General features: G+C 32.0%; 1 protein-coding gene across 1 annotated transcript; it reads right to left on the bottom strand.

The window, feature by feature from the left end:
• Positions 1-1,041: 1,041 nt before the first annotated feature.
• pit (probable ATP-dependent RNA helicase pitchoune) lies at positions 1,042-14,878 on the bottom strand. Its single transcript, XM_088185806.1, has 11 exons — positions 14,691-14,878; positions 14,129-14,215; positions 13,914-14,060; positions 13,587-13,847; positions 13,374-13,523; positions 13,145-13,309; positions 9,405-9,546; positions 9,008-9,167; positions 8,780-8,932; positions 6,141-6,311; positions 1,042-1,447 (listed from the first exon to the last, which is right to left on the bottom strand). Exons 1-11 carry the CDS (start codon positions 14,794-14,796, stop codon positions 1,091-1,093), a joined length of 1,899 nt encoding a protein of 632 aa, XP_088041932.1. The 5' UTR covers positions 14,797-14,878; the 3' UTR covers positions 1,042-1,090.
• Positions 14,879-17,270: the final 2,392 nt, after the last annotated feature.

The raw sequence follows: 17,270 nt of genomic DNA, 5'->3' as shown, positions 1-17,270 counted from the left end.
GCAGTTATCCTGTCCTCAAAATTCGTTATGTTCCATATAATTATAAACACTACACCATGCATCACCAATAAATAATAATTTGTTTACAATATTTCAAAAATCTCTTTTGACTCTTATATAAAGTTTGAATAAAACACACATTATTATTATGTGTTTCGTGTTTTTAAAATATTAAGAAGCTCGAAAACTTGTGTTGATCGCGACTGTAGAAAAATGATGCCTTTTTTGTTCGACAAATTACAAATATGTAATCTAAAATAAGTGGAATTAAATAGTACTCTATGTAGATGATATTCAACTACAAAACATAAGCAATAAATTAAAAACCAGTTATACCAAATATTATTTTACAATTCCAACATCTATAAATCGAAATACACAATCCGCCAACCCTTATACGGAGGTCTCTCTAAAATGTCGAGGTCACCGATTAGATTGGCCAATTTCCTACGAAATCTCGTTTTCTCTTTTTTTATACATACATAATCATATCCACTTCTTTCTGCCCACTTGAACTCCCACGAGCTTCAATAGCACACTGAAAATAAAATGGAAATCGTCTCATACGCTTCGAACAAAGGCCCTAGGATCATCCCCGCTTCTGAGCATTATCTCTATTTCCAAATCTCTCTCGCGTCCATATAGGGATAATTCATAATTCTAACCCACGCCCGAAGTATCATCATCGCAGCATTTTAATAATTTATCATATAAATTGCATCTTTTAATATAGTGCTGTAATTATATAGTCAATGTTGTCAATTGCTATAATTTTATAGCTTAAATTAAAAAATAAAATAAAATTGAACTTACTCATTAACCACATCGTCACAGTTTTAACAAATTGCAACGCTTCATACGTAACGCTATAATTATACACAGTCGATAATGTTACCAGTTGCGATAATTTATTATTGCTGTGCGCGGTAACTCCTCAATCGTGTTTTGATGTTTTTACATGATTAAATCAGTGGCGTGTTAAGCATATTCAGAATGAATCATAGGCGCGTATTCTCAGAAATCAATAAAACAAAACGATTAAATAATATTAATTATTTATAAAATCATCATGACATAATTATTTAATAAATCATCTCGTAAACTGCCTTTTGTCCGGTCTTCCAGCTTGTCCTGGTTTCGGCTGACGATACACTTTCGTCTTGTCGTCCCTTTTGAATCCTGATCCTGGGGTGTTCAAATTTTTGAAATGGCCGTATCCTCCGCCGCCTGTCCTCTTTCTTGGGCGATCGTCCTTTTTGCCAGTAACGCGTAAATCGATTGCAGGCGGAGTTGTGAAACCGAACGACTTTCCGACTTTCATTAGATCGAGGGTGTCCACATCGAATATGGTCTTCAATTGATGCGAATCGTACGCCCTCACGTAGCTCTTGAACGCTTCTTTAGCGGACATGTGCAAGAAGTAATTTTTCGATATTAATTTCTCCAACTGAAACATAAATATATTCATTTTTATTAAATATAGCTTGAGAGTCACTGTCAATAGATTAAAATGGCAAACACCACCTTCAAATATTATGAATAGATGCGCGCCATTATGACGATCGCGATTGGTATATAAATAATAGGGCGTGTACCAAATTCGCGAATAGCCAATAGCGAAGACGCCTGCGCTTCGACCGAAAAGGGTGAGTTCAATGGCTTCCGATCTTGGCCAATTTTATCATGGCCGCCAATTTACATGCGCGAAGGGATGTTATCGCGCATGCGCAAGAGACATACGTGCAGCCATTTTGGCACGTGAGCCATCAAAATGGCACACTCTATTTCTGTAAGTGGTTTCTGCGCATGCGTATTATGTGTCAATTTTATTATGGCCGCCGATGACATGCGCGAGGGGGATGTTTCAGCACACGCAATGGAGCATATACACGATAAAAATGGTGATGCACGATTTATGCTCATGCGCAATAGGTATATTTGGCTGCCGTCTGACATGCTCGAAAGGGATGATTTCACGCAAACGCGATGTATGTGCTATCAAAACGACAACACGCGCATAAAATGGTGTTTTTTCAACAGAAAATGCATAATAATCAATTGTTTACGATATGTAAGGTTACAGGACATACACAATTCAACATATATGATCAAAGTGACGTCTTCTTCGTTATTTTTTATGAGAAACACGATTTTATACGCAGTAGGTAAAATTGTAAATTTAGCGATAGTATCATGGCCGTCAATTGACATGCGCGAGGGGATGATATCGCGCATGCGTAATAGTGATAGTGCTAAAATGGAAGAACATGCACATAAAATGGCGTAGAATGTGGTAGAACGTTTGCCAATGGCCAGAATTTAAATAAATTTTGGGTCAGAATAAAAATCAAATGGTTAGGATAAAAATGTAGGACGATGTATTATTTCTTTTTTTGAAAATTGTTCACTTGTCATTTTTTATGGCCACCGACTTTTTATGCGCGAGGGATAATTACGCGCATGCGCAATTGATGTACCTTAAAAATAGACGATTAATTTCTACCTATAAAAATACCCTCATTAATCGTTTTCAATGATGTAAAATCACAATGAGGAGATGCTTCGGCACATGCGATAAAAAGAAGGTACAAAATGGCGATGTTTTTTCGTTGATTATAATTACAAATATGGTTTTAGCACATAAAAATTGTATATTTGCCAAATTAATCATGGCCGCCGGTCATGCGCAATGGAGCGCAAACGTGATAAAATTTTCCCTTCGTTTATTTCTTGAAGTACGATTTCTGCTCATGCGCAGTAGGTAAAATTTGTAAATTTTACCTATGAGGCGGCCATGGCTAACTGGCGTACGCAAAGGGGATGATTTCACGCATGCGCATTAAATATACTGCAAAATGGAATACGCACATTAAACTATTTTTTACAATCGTTTTTATTCATAGAATAAAATTTAAAGAGCATCTTTGATCGTTTTAGATTATGCATCATTTACGATATATACTGTTTTGGCACATGCGCAAAGTATTACAAACACGATCAAAATGGCGTTGATTTTTACGTGTCATATAATTTATACGCATGCGCAGCCAATAATTTTTGCAACTTCATGATGGCCGACCTAAATGCGCGAGGGGGTTGATACCGCGCATGCGTAATAAATTTACTGCCAAAATGGAAGCATACGTGGATAAAATGGCGTTTGATATGCGTACATATTTGTGTTTGAGATGTTTGTTAATCGTTTTTAATTATCAAATACCGCGAATACGTGGTAAAAAAAATTCATATGAATTCTGTTTATTGATTTTCTCATTTAGTAAGTGTTGTTCATGGAATTTAATATTTATTTTAGCAATGAAAGAAAATGTCACATTTAATTTTATTGAACTTTTTATTATCTACAAAATGTGTTATTGCACAGTTAGCTTGCACATAATAGACAAGTACCACCAAAAATGTTTCCATATCACAATCGTAAGATACTATTCAGTCTGAAACCGGAGTTTTGTGTCACGTGGGCGGCGGTGTAGTACGCACGTGGGAAGAAAACTCGTTCCTCCCGTGTGGGGAGATTCAATACACGAAACGAGAGCCTTGCCGTAAAATTGAATGGATATATTATTAAATTTGTTTATTCAGAGAGCGGCATTTAAGAAAAGAAATCTATAGTTCGTTTATTATAATATTAGATTACGCACACAAAGACTAGATCGTTAACAAATAAGATCACCGAAGATTGAAAAGCGTGTGGGATTCGAAGAGCATCGGGTATAAGATATATTGTAAATGATCATAAAACATAACTTCATTTTAACGCGAGCGGAAATTAAATACTATCTCATTATCTCATTGTCCAATTTTAAACTTGGCTGTGACTCGGATTTTGCTTTTGAAAAAAAAACAAGACATGGAAAACGTTGCGCTAAAAGCTCGAAGACGTGGCGCAGAAAGATGTCTATATCTTATTTCCGTAATTAGTCGACTGAGTAGATGATTTATCGGAGCTTTCTAATTTATAAGACTGTCTCCGGTAGACCAAAAATAATATTATAATCAATCATATAATATTATTGTCAAAAAATTGGATAATCCTCAAACACAGATATTACAAAGAATCATCGATAATAGATTGATAACGGAGATAAATTGCCAAACTGCAATTAGTCTCCATTTGCTCAACACAAATATGGCGTGCTGCCAAGAGAAGCGAAGTAAAAAAACGGTGGTCCGCGGCCAATGTAAATAATTTGGAGGAATAATTTAAATAAATAAAAAAACAGATGATTCAAGACGAACGTGGGAGAATCGCGTTCTTTTTAGAAGCTTGCGAAGCATTTTCATGGCTCATGTAAAATTAGCGATAGAACTAAGGATTTGTGATTTGAAATATGGCGGAAACGTGACTGAGTGCACATTCGATATTCATACAGTTAATTTCTATTCAAAATTGTGCCATATAAATTTCCTACTATAGACATTTAAAAATGTATAAACTCAAAGTGGGCCATGTAATCAGATATGAGAAAAATACCGATCGGAAGACCGCGATTTTAGTAGCTGCTCTTGCTCCAGCACAAAATTTCTACGTTTCTTTAGCAAGGTTACAATTTTTTGCATAGCTACCATTTTGAAACAATATGGCGGATCAGGCCGGCTAAGTAACTTGGATGAAATCTTTACAAGATATATTTTTAAAATAACTTTTGTGACGATATCAATAAAACTACGTCCTCAAAAATTTGTTATATTTTATATATAAAGGATGGAATAGCGTATAGTCTGTAACGTATCAGACTAATAACTCTGAGGTTGCAGGTTCGAGCCCCGGCAACGGCACTCGAATTTTTATTTATAAAAAATACTATATATATAAAATACTATATAATAAAAAAAAAATATTTATAAATTCAAAGACTTTCAGTCTGGTGGCTAATACTTATTTTAGGTATTCATTATATCTGATTGACTTACTCAATTGGTAAAGATTTACCCCGTTGTAACGCATTGGGCTTACACCTGTCAAGTTACAACGGAAGATTTATTAAAAATAAATAAATATAAAAACTACACTATGCATCTCCAATAAATAATAATTTGTTAACAATATTTTATCATATTACACTTTTTACCGTTATGTAAAGTTTTAATAAAACGCAACGTAACAATAAGTGTGAATCGAATGAAGCACATCTAAATCGAATTTTGACCAATAAGAGAGCGCCAAACACAATTATCACTTCTCAGAAGTCAAAAATTCATGTCAAAAGCGATAAAATTGGGTGCCATTGCAGTGGGAATGCTCGTTACTGAGCGTTCCCACTGCAACAGCACCGACACGATTTTATCGCTTTTGACGTGGATTTTTGATTTCTGAAAAGTGATAATTGTTTTTGCGCTCACCTATTAACCAAAATTTGGTTTGAATATACTTTGACCAATACTCTCATATTAGAAATCCGTAGTAATATCAGTAAGAATAGCTATCATATTTTTAAAACATAGTGTAATATCAAAGTGTAGACAAACTATGGAGCAATATGCGAGAAGTGACTTCTGTCTGTTCTTCATCAGATTATTTTCCCTTTAATTTGTATTTTAGACTTGACCTAATGAAAGTTCTAAAACTATATTTTGTTTTAGAACTTAGGTTAGGTTTGGGTTTGATTGAGAAAATCTAGGAAGCCCCAATCTGTGATTTAAAGAACTATGGTACATTCAGGTGTTAGTTACTGACTTATACCACTAGTCTATTATTCTGGTTATATATAATAGCATCCAAAGATTAGCTGATATTTTATAATGAAATTACAGACTAGTGTATTACAAGCTTCCACATCAAGAACAGCATAAGATTAATAACTATTTATATTTTAACTATGAAATGATTTAGTACAAAGAGCTAAATAATTGGAATACACATAAATATAACTTATGATATGTTTATGTGAACATCATAATTCATGTTAAAATATATTATACTGTGCTTTTGATGGTTTAGTTGGCCAGAGAAGAGAGACAATCTGAAGTAAACAAGTTAGTGATGTGCTAAAATATTATATGAGAAATATACTTAATTTTGGCAACTAGACCTACGAATAATAAAACTCAAATAGAACCGAAGGTGTGTTTGAAACGCTTTTAAAGGAATGGACTGATTCAGTAATTTAACACTAGCTTACCTGAAGTTGAATATCGGCGATTTTAGACCACGAAAATTCAAATTCGTTCAGCGGAACTCTAGCGTGTTTCAAATATCGAAGGAAACCTAATTCCTCTGGCCGCATTATGAGCAGAGCGTGTCCGGCAGCTCCCAAGCCGCGAGCAGTTCTTCCAACTCTATGAATATATTCCTGTTGAATGTTAAAAATAATTATTATTTGATTAACATATTAAAAGTTAATAAATACAACAATAGTTCATAGCACAAGCTGCGGTGTGAGCTGGTGCATTGTGATGAAGCTGTCAATGTCGTTTTGGACAGTTCAAATTTAAGTCATAAATGATTTTTGGCACAAATAATCAGCGCTGTTCTTACAAAGTACAACATTTTGCCACAAAAAGTATCTTTCTGTAAGATATTATTTTAGGTAATTAAGAAATAAAGATATTCTTAAGAAATACTGCTATATTTGGAGAAATAAAATCATATGTTAAAAATTCATACGACTTTTTAAAAAAAATATTAAATAATCAGACGAAGATTTTTTGGTCAGTTTTGACATTTTCCAATACCATTAACAGTTACAAGTAACATATTTTAGATCTCACAAACCAGTTTAAATTCTACCTATTTCATATAACATTTATTACCAATAATTGCAAACCTTTCCATGGAAGATTCCGAACCCAGTATTAAAAAATCTGGATTTAAACCAAAAATTTAGCTCCGATATGTAGACGACATATTTGTAATATAGTCACATGGATTTGATCATTTAAACTAGGCCTCGGCAACCTATGACCCGCGGGTCACCAAGTGACCCTTTTCAGTTCTGCAAATATCATTTTTTTTACCATGTTACAATGTCACGACTAGACCACATATATGGTTGTTAGGACCAAAAATATTCACTGACCCGAATAGTCTTTTTAATAGTCACATTTTAATTATTTTGACCCGCAGCCAAAAAAGGTTGCCGAGACCTGATTTAAACGATTATCTGAATCTTTTAAATTATCAGCATGAAAAAATTATATTTACTATGGAAATAATCAAAACAAATCTACCATTTTTACTCATTGATACTAAGAAAATGTAACTTTTGGACACAGTTTATATGAAAAAAAAAAATTGTTTCATGGTGTTGCAAATTTGAAACAAACACTAAACTGCAATGATATTTCTATAATATATGGCTTCATAAATTCCTTATTATTATAATGTTGGATATTTGCAACATACTGTTTGTACTGAAATAGTTCGAATTTTATTTTCAAAATATATTTTTAATAGATATTTTTTTGACAATAAAAAAAATCATGAAATGAAAGGTTAAATGCTATTTATCACTATAGTACTTCACATCTATCGATAACAGCCTCCTTATTTCATAGAACAGATACATTTTGGGGTAGTGAACATAAAGTTTAAGAATTAAATTTTTTTAAAGAGCTATTAAAATTAAAAGACTTCACTAATATTTGTAATAAATAAAAAAAATACATAAAAATTAAAAATTTAATGGTATTTCACATTTACCATACGTTCGAGTAATATCGGAAAAGATAGGGCGAGTACTTTCCAAAAAGGACGTTAGAACTATTATATTATATTTTTAAATTTTATAATAGAATTGGAATCATTGTACCGAATGGAAAAGACTAAAATTATAATGAATCAGGTGTACAAAATTTCTCGTGGCAATTGTGACAAAATTTACATTGGTCAGACAAGCTGTAGGATTTCATAAAGAAAAATAGAACATAGAAACGCGATATAATGCTCTATTGAAAAATCAACCTCGACAAACCACACTTTCGATGAAAATCACCAAATTAATTTTGATACAACCAAAACTTTAGACAAAATTAAAAATCCAATTGTAAAATATTATAGAGAAACATTTGAAATTGAAATTAAAATAAAAGATACGACGCGAAAACAATTTCGAATACTTAGTTACCAGTTTTTTTCACAACAAAATTCATTCATAAATACATTTAAACATACGAATTCGAAAATTAAGCACTTGTTGTTCCCTTAGCAACAAACGAAAAAATATCAAAACACAAGATCAAGTCAAAGACGATGCAGCTGAAGTCTGTGATGGCTGAGATAAGGTCAAGATTACGCCCTAGATGATGACCCCAACATCGGCGAACGAAGTAAGAAAAAGCGCGATACGCAAGCCCTCACATCTCAAAATGTGTATAATAATTTTATATGAAAAAAATTAATCTTTTTATCTTATCTTTGAGGCAAAAAGTGCAAGTTTGTTGATGAAAAAGAGGCGACTATTTTAAACCATTACTTTTTTTAACACAAGTTGGCGACAGCTCAACTTGAAAGTAATTTTTGAAAGTAAAAATATATAATTGAATGTTATCTTGATGTGACTTCCTTTGTGAATTTTATTATTTTTTGACATTGAAACTCAAATCAATAAAGTCTTGATTCAATTAACGTTCATATGTCACTGAATGTTAAGTACCCGTAAATCTAAGATATGGATATTATGGAAGAGTACTCTTCTTATTGAAAAATCATCACGAACAATCAATATAACCGATTAACTCTTATTACTATAACCCTAGAATAGTGGATCGGCAAAATTTATCTAAAAGTATTATTTCTATATCGTAACATATAATTTTATACCTTTGGATCATCTGGTGGATCAAACTGAACAATCCAATCAACAGCTGGAATGTCGAGACCTCTAGCGGCGACGTCTGTACATAATAAAATTCCACTTTCGGCATTACAGAATTGGAAGAAGGTCGTTGTTCGCTTTGTCTGTTGTTGTTTTCCCTATAAGCAATATAAATAAGTAAATACTTTGAATTTATAAATTCAAACATTTCATTCCTATAAAATAATACTTACATGAATTGATAAGACTGGTAAATCGATATAATTAAATAACTCATGATGATATTTGACCGACATGCAAGTCGAAAAGAAGACCATGACCTTCTTCTTTCTGTTTTTCTTCAAAAATGTGAACAGAACCAACAGTCTCTTCTCTGACGGGCAGACAATATAACTAAAATAAATACGTTCATATTAAATGATTATAAAATGTAGTAGTTATTACTTAATTTTTTAACGCATATGAAAGTCAGATATCCGTTCTAAGATTATTCATTAAGCGACTCAACGATTGCGGCAAAATCGATCTAAAGACCAATTTCGTACAATAGGAGTTCTGCCATCATATTCGCCTTGTTGTCATCATTTTAACGTTTGAAAAAGATATATAATGTGATTTGTAATATATTACCCTTGCTCTAGACCAGCTACAGTCGCAGTTTCTTTGTTGTCATCAACGCCGACGTAAATTGGCTCTTTTTTCAAGGCCAAAGCGGTCAAATTTTTTGTCTTTTCTGTTTGTGTTGCGCTGAACAACATTGTTTGTCTTCTTTCTGAATAATAAATATAATACATTTGCGTGGTTTGATTATAGAATTAATTCATAACTCTGCGTCATCCTAATATATTACAGTTTTTCAGTTTGGAAAGTGAAAACATAAGTTATAGTTTCACATCGGTTTCCAATAGTATATACATATAAAATGGCATAATTTATCAGGCTATATGTGTTTAAAATGACTAACTCAATTCCTAGTTCAGCGAAAGGTAAACTAGCGCAAAAAAAAAAATTGGCAAGATGTGTCATCATTTCTTGCCATGATCCTAATATGGAGATCGAAACTTTTATTGCTCTACAAACTTTCATCACAGTGCTGTCTAAAAAAGTGTGTAGCAGCATTTTAACAACATAATCTACCTATATGTAATAATAGATTTAATATGATTTAGATGTTGAAATAAATATTTAAGAACTTTCGCCCGTAACCATTGATGTTATATCAGACGTATCATAGAAGACATTGATGGTGATATTTTAGAGTATTCCTGAATTTTACAACCAAGGTCAATGCTATGTTGACGTGTCGAGTGCATTTACATTGTAAGATCACAGCAATATACATGTCGAACGGCTGTCATTGTCTTCAAAAATAAACTAACCAACGTCTTCGTCTTCAACTAAGAAGAGAAAAACGTTGAGTTTAGAAGTTAAACTAGAATTTTTTTGAAGGGCAATTATAAACTTGCAATATGACTATAAAAATAAACTGTATTCAAACTGTGATATAATCAAGAACAAAGCGAATTGTCGCAGAGGTGAAAAATGTTTCTAAAATGGTGACTTTGTGATTAAATTAGAGTCAAGAATTGTCCCAATGAAGTGAAATTAAATTTTCAAAAGCCAGAAGGCAAATCTGGAAATATTGAGTATGTTAAAACTTTCTTAGTAGCGATTGAGAAGCTGCTCTTTCTTTCCCTGAAAAATTGGAGAAAATAATAGAGGATGGACAGTATGCTTTAAATGCATTTTTAATGTTCTAGAAAAAGATGCTTAGACGAACATGGAAAAGACTTTTCTTGGATTTGCTGCCAGTGATTGTAAATTAAAGACGATTCCAATCTAACGATCCAAGAATTTTTGAGAGAACTAAATATATGCTCAGCAATAATTCAGGATGTTGATAATGATATATAACATATAAGTCATATTCAAAATGAGAAAACTTCTACCTACATTTTACAGAAATACTTTAGAATCAAGAAAGAAGACATGTTTACATTTCTAAGATATTAATTGGAATACCTCAAGGTAGTGTGCTGGGTCCTGCACCCTTCTTGTTATATACATACTTATTTATTCATTGTAAATAGTCTGTTAGAACATGACATACGTCAATCCAATGTGTTACAACGGGGTAAATAAAAGCAATAACTACTTAGTAAGTAGTGAGATATCAGATTTATATCAGTCTGTAACCCAGTGACATCTATTTTATTAATTATAAACTATTATCACAGCTTACAATCAATAGACGTCACTATGAACGACCTAGCTTGATTTTATTTTAATTATTCATCACAATATTCACCCGTCAGATTAGGTAAATCTATGAAAACCTAATCTGTGATGATCAATCAGCATTATTATTTCTGATTCTGATTTCTAAGACACAAAGGTCCATATCGGATTCGAACCTTAGGACTTTCTGGTTTTAGTCATCGAATTATATTACTGATCTACCATGTTGTTATACACATCCTGCGATACAGTCATAAATATTTTGATTTCATTGAAGCAATCAATTTTAATATCTAATAAAAATATATACATAAAAAAGTTTTAAAAATAAAATGGATAATATTATTTCGATGATTACTGACGGGGAAACTATGTGGTTTTTTGCATCAATTATGTTTAGCACATGGGTTGCAATTGGCTGTAATTAAAGTTATATATTAAAAAACAATAAGCACATCATGGGGTGTTTAAGAAGGCATTATTGATTTACTTAGTGAAGAGGAAGATGAATATAAGTGATGGTTTGGAATTAATCCGAGAGCCAACAACCCTTGGTGACATATGCCATGACGAATTAAATTTATTAATATGAAAAGTAAGATCAATAATAAATTTGTATCGAAGATATCCTCTGAAAATTATATTCTTCACATAAAAGACGAATTAGGAAAAGCGTTCACCTTGCATCAAGATTGCAAAACTCGATGGAATTACGTATAAAAAATACTAGAGCGATTTTATGAAGTTAAAAATGCAATTTAGAAAGTTTGATTGATATAAAATTAGAGATAAATATCAATAAAAATGAATTTGATAAGATCTTTGACACAATATCAGCATTAAGACCGGTAAAAGTGGCCGTAAAAAAAGATGTATATGGAATGTTTAATAAAACAAATAAAACTACAATTATGGCGAGAATCTTAGATGTACACTTTAATTAGTAATTCATTTTCAAGGGATGAGGATGAGAATAATATTATTATTGAAGAAATTATCTCAGATTCACTCAGATGAAGCAGAAATAGTTGAAAAAACAACAGCTAGTTAGCAGTATAATCAGAAAATACACAAATAAACGGAAAAAGTGGATAAAATGAATGAAGATATTAATGATTTTATTCAGAAATAAATGTCATATTAGAAACTCAAGAAAATTATAGGAAAATATTTGAACATTCTATTTCATTATCTGATGACTTGGCAACCAACAAGTGTCAGAGCGAGCATTTTCGTCTGCATGGAAGGTTTGCACAAAATTCAGATCAAGTCTGAAAAATGAGTGTTAACACTATTTGTTTTATGAGAGCATATTCTAACTCTCAAAAATCATCATACTCAATAAAATAAATATTTTAAGTTAATTTAAGTGTATAATGAACACAGTTATTTTTGACAAATTTTGTGCCATATTTTTTTATTTTGGATATACAAATTATTGTCTTGTTATAATATGTTTCAATTTGGTTTCTTTATATTTACTAAAATTTACTTTATGTTCTTTCATATATTAAAACTCGCTTTATGTTCTTTACATCTCCCAAGACACTTTATGTGACTTTTTTTATTTATTATGATTTTAAGGTTTATTTAATTTTAAAAGTTTTCGAATTTTGTTTCACAAAAAAATGTGAAAGAAACTCTAACGATAAATTCAAATAGTTTGTTTATCAAACATATCTTTAGATATTATTATTTTATGTTTCATTTTGAGTTATTCGTCAACTAAAATTCACATTACATTTTTTACATCTTCTAAGTCTCGGTTTTCGTCTTTTCATGTCTACTATGTTACTCTTTAAGTCTTTATAATCAATGTATCTGTCCGTAAAGGCTCTATGTCAAGTTTATCAATGATTGTTATTTTTCAAAGGTTTATTTAACCTTATAATATTTCAAAATTTAGTTTTATTAAACCTGATAGTATTTTTCCTACAATAAATATTTTTTAAGTTATTTATTGCAAGAAAAAATTAAACATTTAATTTTTTTTCATTTGCCAGTAAATTACTCATAAAGGACAAAATCATTCATGATGATGGATCAAGAAGTGATTAAAAATAAGTCAATGTATATCTACTTTCCGAATATACTCATTCTTAAGTTGACTATATACATCATAAGATACTTACTAGGTAATAAATTGATAATTTGTTTGACTTCCTCTTCGAAACCGATGTCTAATATTCTGTCCGCTTCGTCAATAATCAAACATTGCAAATTTTTATACAAGAAATCAGGTGTGTTTTGAAGATGATCTAACAGACGACCAGGAGTCGCCACTACAATATTTATTCCTAAAAGAGAAATGCTCACATTAAAAACAATGAACACAAAATTAAAAACAAATTCAAGACAAACCTTTAGATAACTTTTGCTGCTCTGTAGCTCTACTAGCACCGCCCATAATTAAACCATAAGTGTGATGATGATATTGCATCAATTCTTTCAATACTCCAAACGTCTGCATTGACAATTCTCTAGTGGGCGATATAATAATGCAACCAGTACCTAAAAAAATTATAAATACCATAAAAATCAATAATATTTATAACAATATTTTTGATATATTACCATTTCTTGGCATAAATTTCAGTTTATAGATCAATTCTACAGCTGGTATGAGAAAAGCGAGTGTTTTTCCTGATCCTGTTTGAGCAGCACCGACTAAATCACGACCCTCCAATAGCGGAGGTATCGATTTTGCTTGGATCTCAGTCATAGTAGTAAATCCCATGTCTTTGATAGCGTTCAGAGTCAAATCGCAAACTTTTCCTTCCAGTGAAGTGAATTTAGTGTCAGATAATATACTGAGACTAATCCCAGAACCGGGTACTATAAAAATAATACATTAATCAAGCATTCGTAATGTTAACACATTATTAAATATTTAAAACATACACTTCATTCCCAAATCTTCGGTATGCGCAGGTTTAATGTCTTTCGGTTCTATATCTTCGTCATCATCAGGCGGTACTTCATCTTGTGCTTCAGTTTCATCATCTTCTGTTATACTATCCTTCTTCTTTCGCTTCTTTTTACGCTTTTCTAAACCAAAATACAATATTACTTAATAAATATACTATCTTATTCCCATTACTATCCATAATACGTACTTTGCGGTTCTTCGTCTTCATTAGCACGCTTGAGAGACTCTTTTGTTACTAATTCAATTTTTTCTTCTTGAGGATCATTTCCATTTGCTATAAAATTTTATTTGATAATCATTAGTATATAATAGTAAAAAAGTAAAATTTACATACATATTGTTATATATTCGCGGGTACTCGATGAAAATCGGTATTTAGGGGTGTCAGACGACTGACCGTATGGTTTGAAGTAATTAGTAGGAATACTGACGAACAAAGGACATTCCCCTATTTATATAATTATGCTAATTAAATGTAAGAAGAGGGGTGTCCGCATCGTCTTAGTCCATAAACAGACTTGCTGGATCAAAACTCATATGAAAGTTCGTTGATCCCACAAAAACAAAGTTATAATATACAACAATATATACATATATATAAAAGCAATTCAATCTTATTTTAATTATTTCATAACGCAATACAAGAGTACATGACCCATTACTTGCAATAAATAATACAAACACACTAAGTTTATATACATTTTAGGGTTAAGTAACATTACATGTTCGGTTATAAGTTAATGTTATACCTTCAACTTCATTCTTGTTTTCCGATTCTTGCTTTTGAAGAAATTTGAGCTTTTTCTTTTCTCTTTTCTTGATTTTTCGCATCAGAACTTTCTCTGGCACGGACATTTCGTCGCCTCAAATGACAGCAATAAGGTTATGGCCTCACGTCAGTGGCATGTGCGTCTTAGTGTTGCCACTACAAAAAATCGTTGAATAACGACACCACTCTTTTTAGGTATTATTTATAAATAATTATTTTATTAATTATATATGCATAAAATAGTATTTAAAAATAATAATATAAATAAAATAAAAAAATAATTCACATAAAAATGTTTAAGAGTAGCAAATAAAAGAAGTAAAAATGTTTTAAAATGTTAAAGATATTATTTTTTATTTTTAATAAATTCTAGTATTTCCAATCACCATTGATTGCCTAGGTACACTGTTCCATATTTTTTTATATAAATCGAGCATCGTCAACCGTTCACCGGTTAGGTTAAGTTCGCTATCCCATTTTGTAAACTTCATATAAACCGAACATTTACCGGTTACAATAATATTTTTCTTCCAACTTCCTTTCTGGAGTCTTCCAACTCTGATGAAGGTGAAGACACTCTCTTCTTGGAAGAGGTTGTAGAGCTCCCGATTGTTTCATATACGACACTCGTTGCTCTCGTATATAGCACCATATATCATACGGAGCACTTTCCTCTCGAATATGTCAAGCAGCCTTTCGTCAGTCCTGGTAAGTGTCCAGCTCTCTAAACCGTATGTCAGAACTGGTCTGATCAGCTTTTTGTAGAGCAATATTTTTGTACGACGAGATAGTGTCCGTGGTTTGATTTGTTTTATTAAGCTGAAATAAAATTTATTTTCTGACACTACTTGTCTCTTGATCTCCTTGCTGACATAATTTATGGCTGTTAACATGGTTCCTAGGTATATAAAGTCACTGATACACTCAAAAGTGTACTCGTTCATTTCGAGATTTTCAGGATACTGGTTCCTCAAACTAGGCATAACCGAATGGATTTTGTTTCTTTGATCTTCAACCCCTTGCAAAATTAGTGCTTGTTTTTGTTTCGCTACTATATATATGTCATCAGCGCAGGCAAAGATTTGTATAGATTTATTACACACACTGCCGGTTATATCCAGTTTGGCATCTCGGACTACTTTTTCTAAGGCAATGCTGAACAGATTGCACGCTAGAGCATCGCCATGTCGTAGGCTGTTGAGTGCTCGCAAAGATTTTGATAGATCATTTTGTACTCTCACTTGGCATTTATCATTAAAAGTTTTACCAAGGAGATTAGTTTTCTTGGTACACCCTACTGTGTAATCTTTTGATTAATTTACGCGTAAAAAATCGCGACGAAAAATAATTACACATTTTTAAATACCCACAATCGGAAAAAAAGAGAATCGTATAAAATATAATATTACATGCGTTATTAAAGAATTGATGGGAAGCGGGCGCAAATTTAGTTTTTGTCTGGGGCGCCAAATAACCTAGGGCCGGCCCAGCCAGTAGTACTCATAATATTGAATGCTTACGTGTAACTTTTGTTTTGGTAATAAAATTACGCGTGTATCGTGTTTTGCTTGTCACAAAACTGTGTTAAATGCAAAAAGTAATAAAATGCCTAGATTGCTAGGCATTTAGAATTTATTTTGCGACGGGTGGCAGTTAGACACAGACTGAGCCAGTGGAGAGAATAACAGTCACGCCAGTGCTACTCAAATGCCGCTTTGGTTTTGGCCATAACAAATCTAGGCTCCCACATTTCTTAATTTATTATTTTTGTATGTTTTATTTTAAGTAATTTAGGTATACTTTTTTTAGATATGTTTTTAATCATTTATTTTCTAATATTATTTGTAAAGAAAAACCGTGCGTGATTGACGTCATCAGATCTGAGTAGGAAATGCGGTTTGCGAGCGTGCATAAGCAATGACAAAAAGGCATAGCATGGTCTCGATCTACGCTCAATTATGAATATTTTGGTCTCTCGAGAGATTTTTTTACTTACACGATAGTTCCATGAATATAAATATATTATATTCTATAGACGAAACAGAAATAAAATGATACCGTTTCGTTAAAATCCACTTATCAGTGTAGGTCCACCTATTCATATAAGCTGTAGATACACCGCTTCTTATTTTAAAATTAAAATGTTCAGTTATCGTTGTCACGTGTATGTAACCAGGACCATTTGTTTGCATCTACTTTTGTGTATTGGCATGTATTAGTTGCAATTATCTCAAGTTATATAGCTCATGTACTACCACTGGTACACGTGGTCAGTTTTTTACAAATAAAAAATAAAAGAGGAGAGGTATGAGATGTTTTACCATGTGTGACTTTTAATACTTTCTTGGAATAACTGGCAGGGCTGTGGAGTCGGAGTTGGAGTCGTGAAAACTGAGCGACTCCGACCATTTTTTCTATAAAATGCATTTTTTTAAATTACGAAATTTTAATTGCGTAATAATGAATGTGTATAGCGTATGAATATTAAACGTCTAGAAGAACACCAAATATATCTGATAAAAATAAACATTTTTGAATCGGCGTCAAGTCATGTTGTTGG

Source organism: Plectrocnemia conspersa, unplaced genomic scaffold, assembly GCF_051122295.1.
Source record: "Plectrocnemia conspersa isolate PC_06_02 unplaced genomic scaffold, ASM5112229v1 ptg000005l, whole genome shotgun sequence".
Taxonomy (NCBI): Eukaryota; Metazoa; Arthropoda; class Insecta; order Trichoptera; family Polycentropodidae; genus Plectrocnemia; species Plectrocnemia conspersa.
Note: the sequence above shows the minus strand (reverse complement) of the source record. Positions and strands in the feature narration are given on the sequence as shown.

Coding starts and splice junctions, on each gene's coding strand:
- pit (XM_088185806.1), bottom strand. CDS start 14,796: ATGTCCGTGCCAGAGAAAGTTCTGATGCGAAAAATCAAGAAAAGAGAA. Junction 13,310..13,373: donor GCAGCAAAAGTTATCTAAAG/GTTTGTCTTGAA, acceptor TTTCTCTTTTAG/GAATAAATATTGTAGTGGCG. Junction 9,168..9,404: donor GTAGCTGGTCTAGAGCAAGG/GTAATATATTAC, acceptor TATTTATTTTAG/TTATATTGTCTGCCCGTCAG.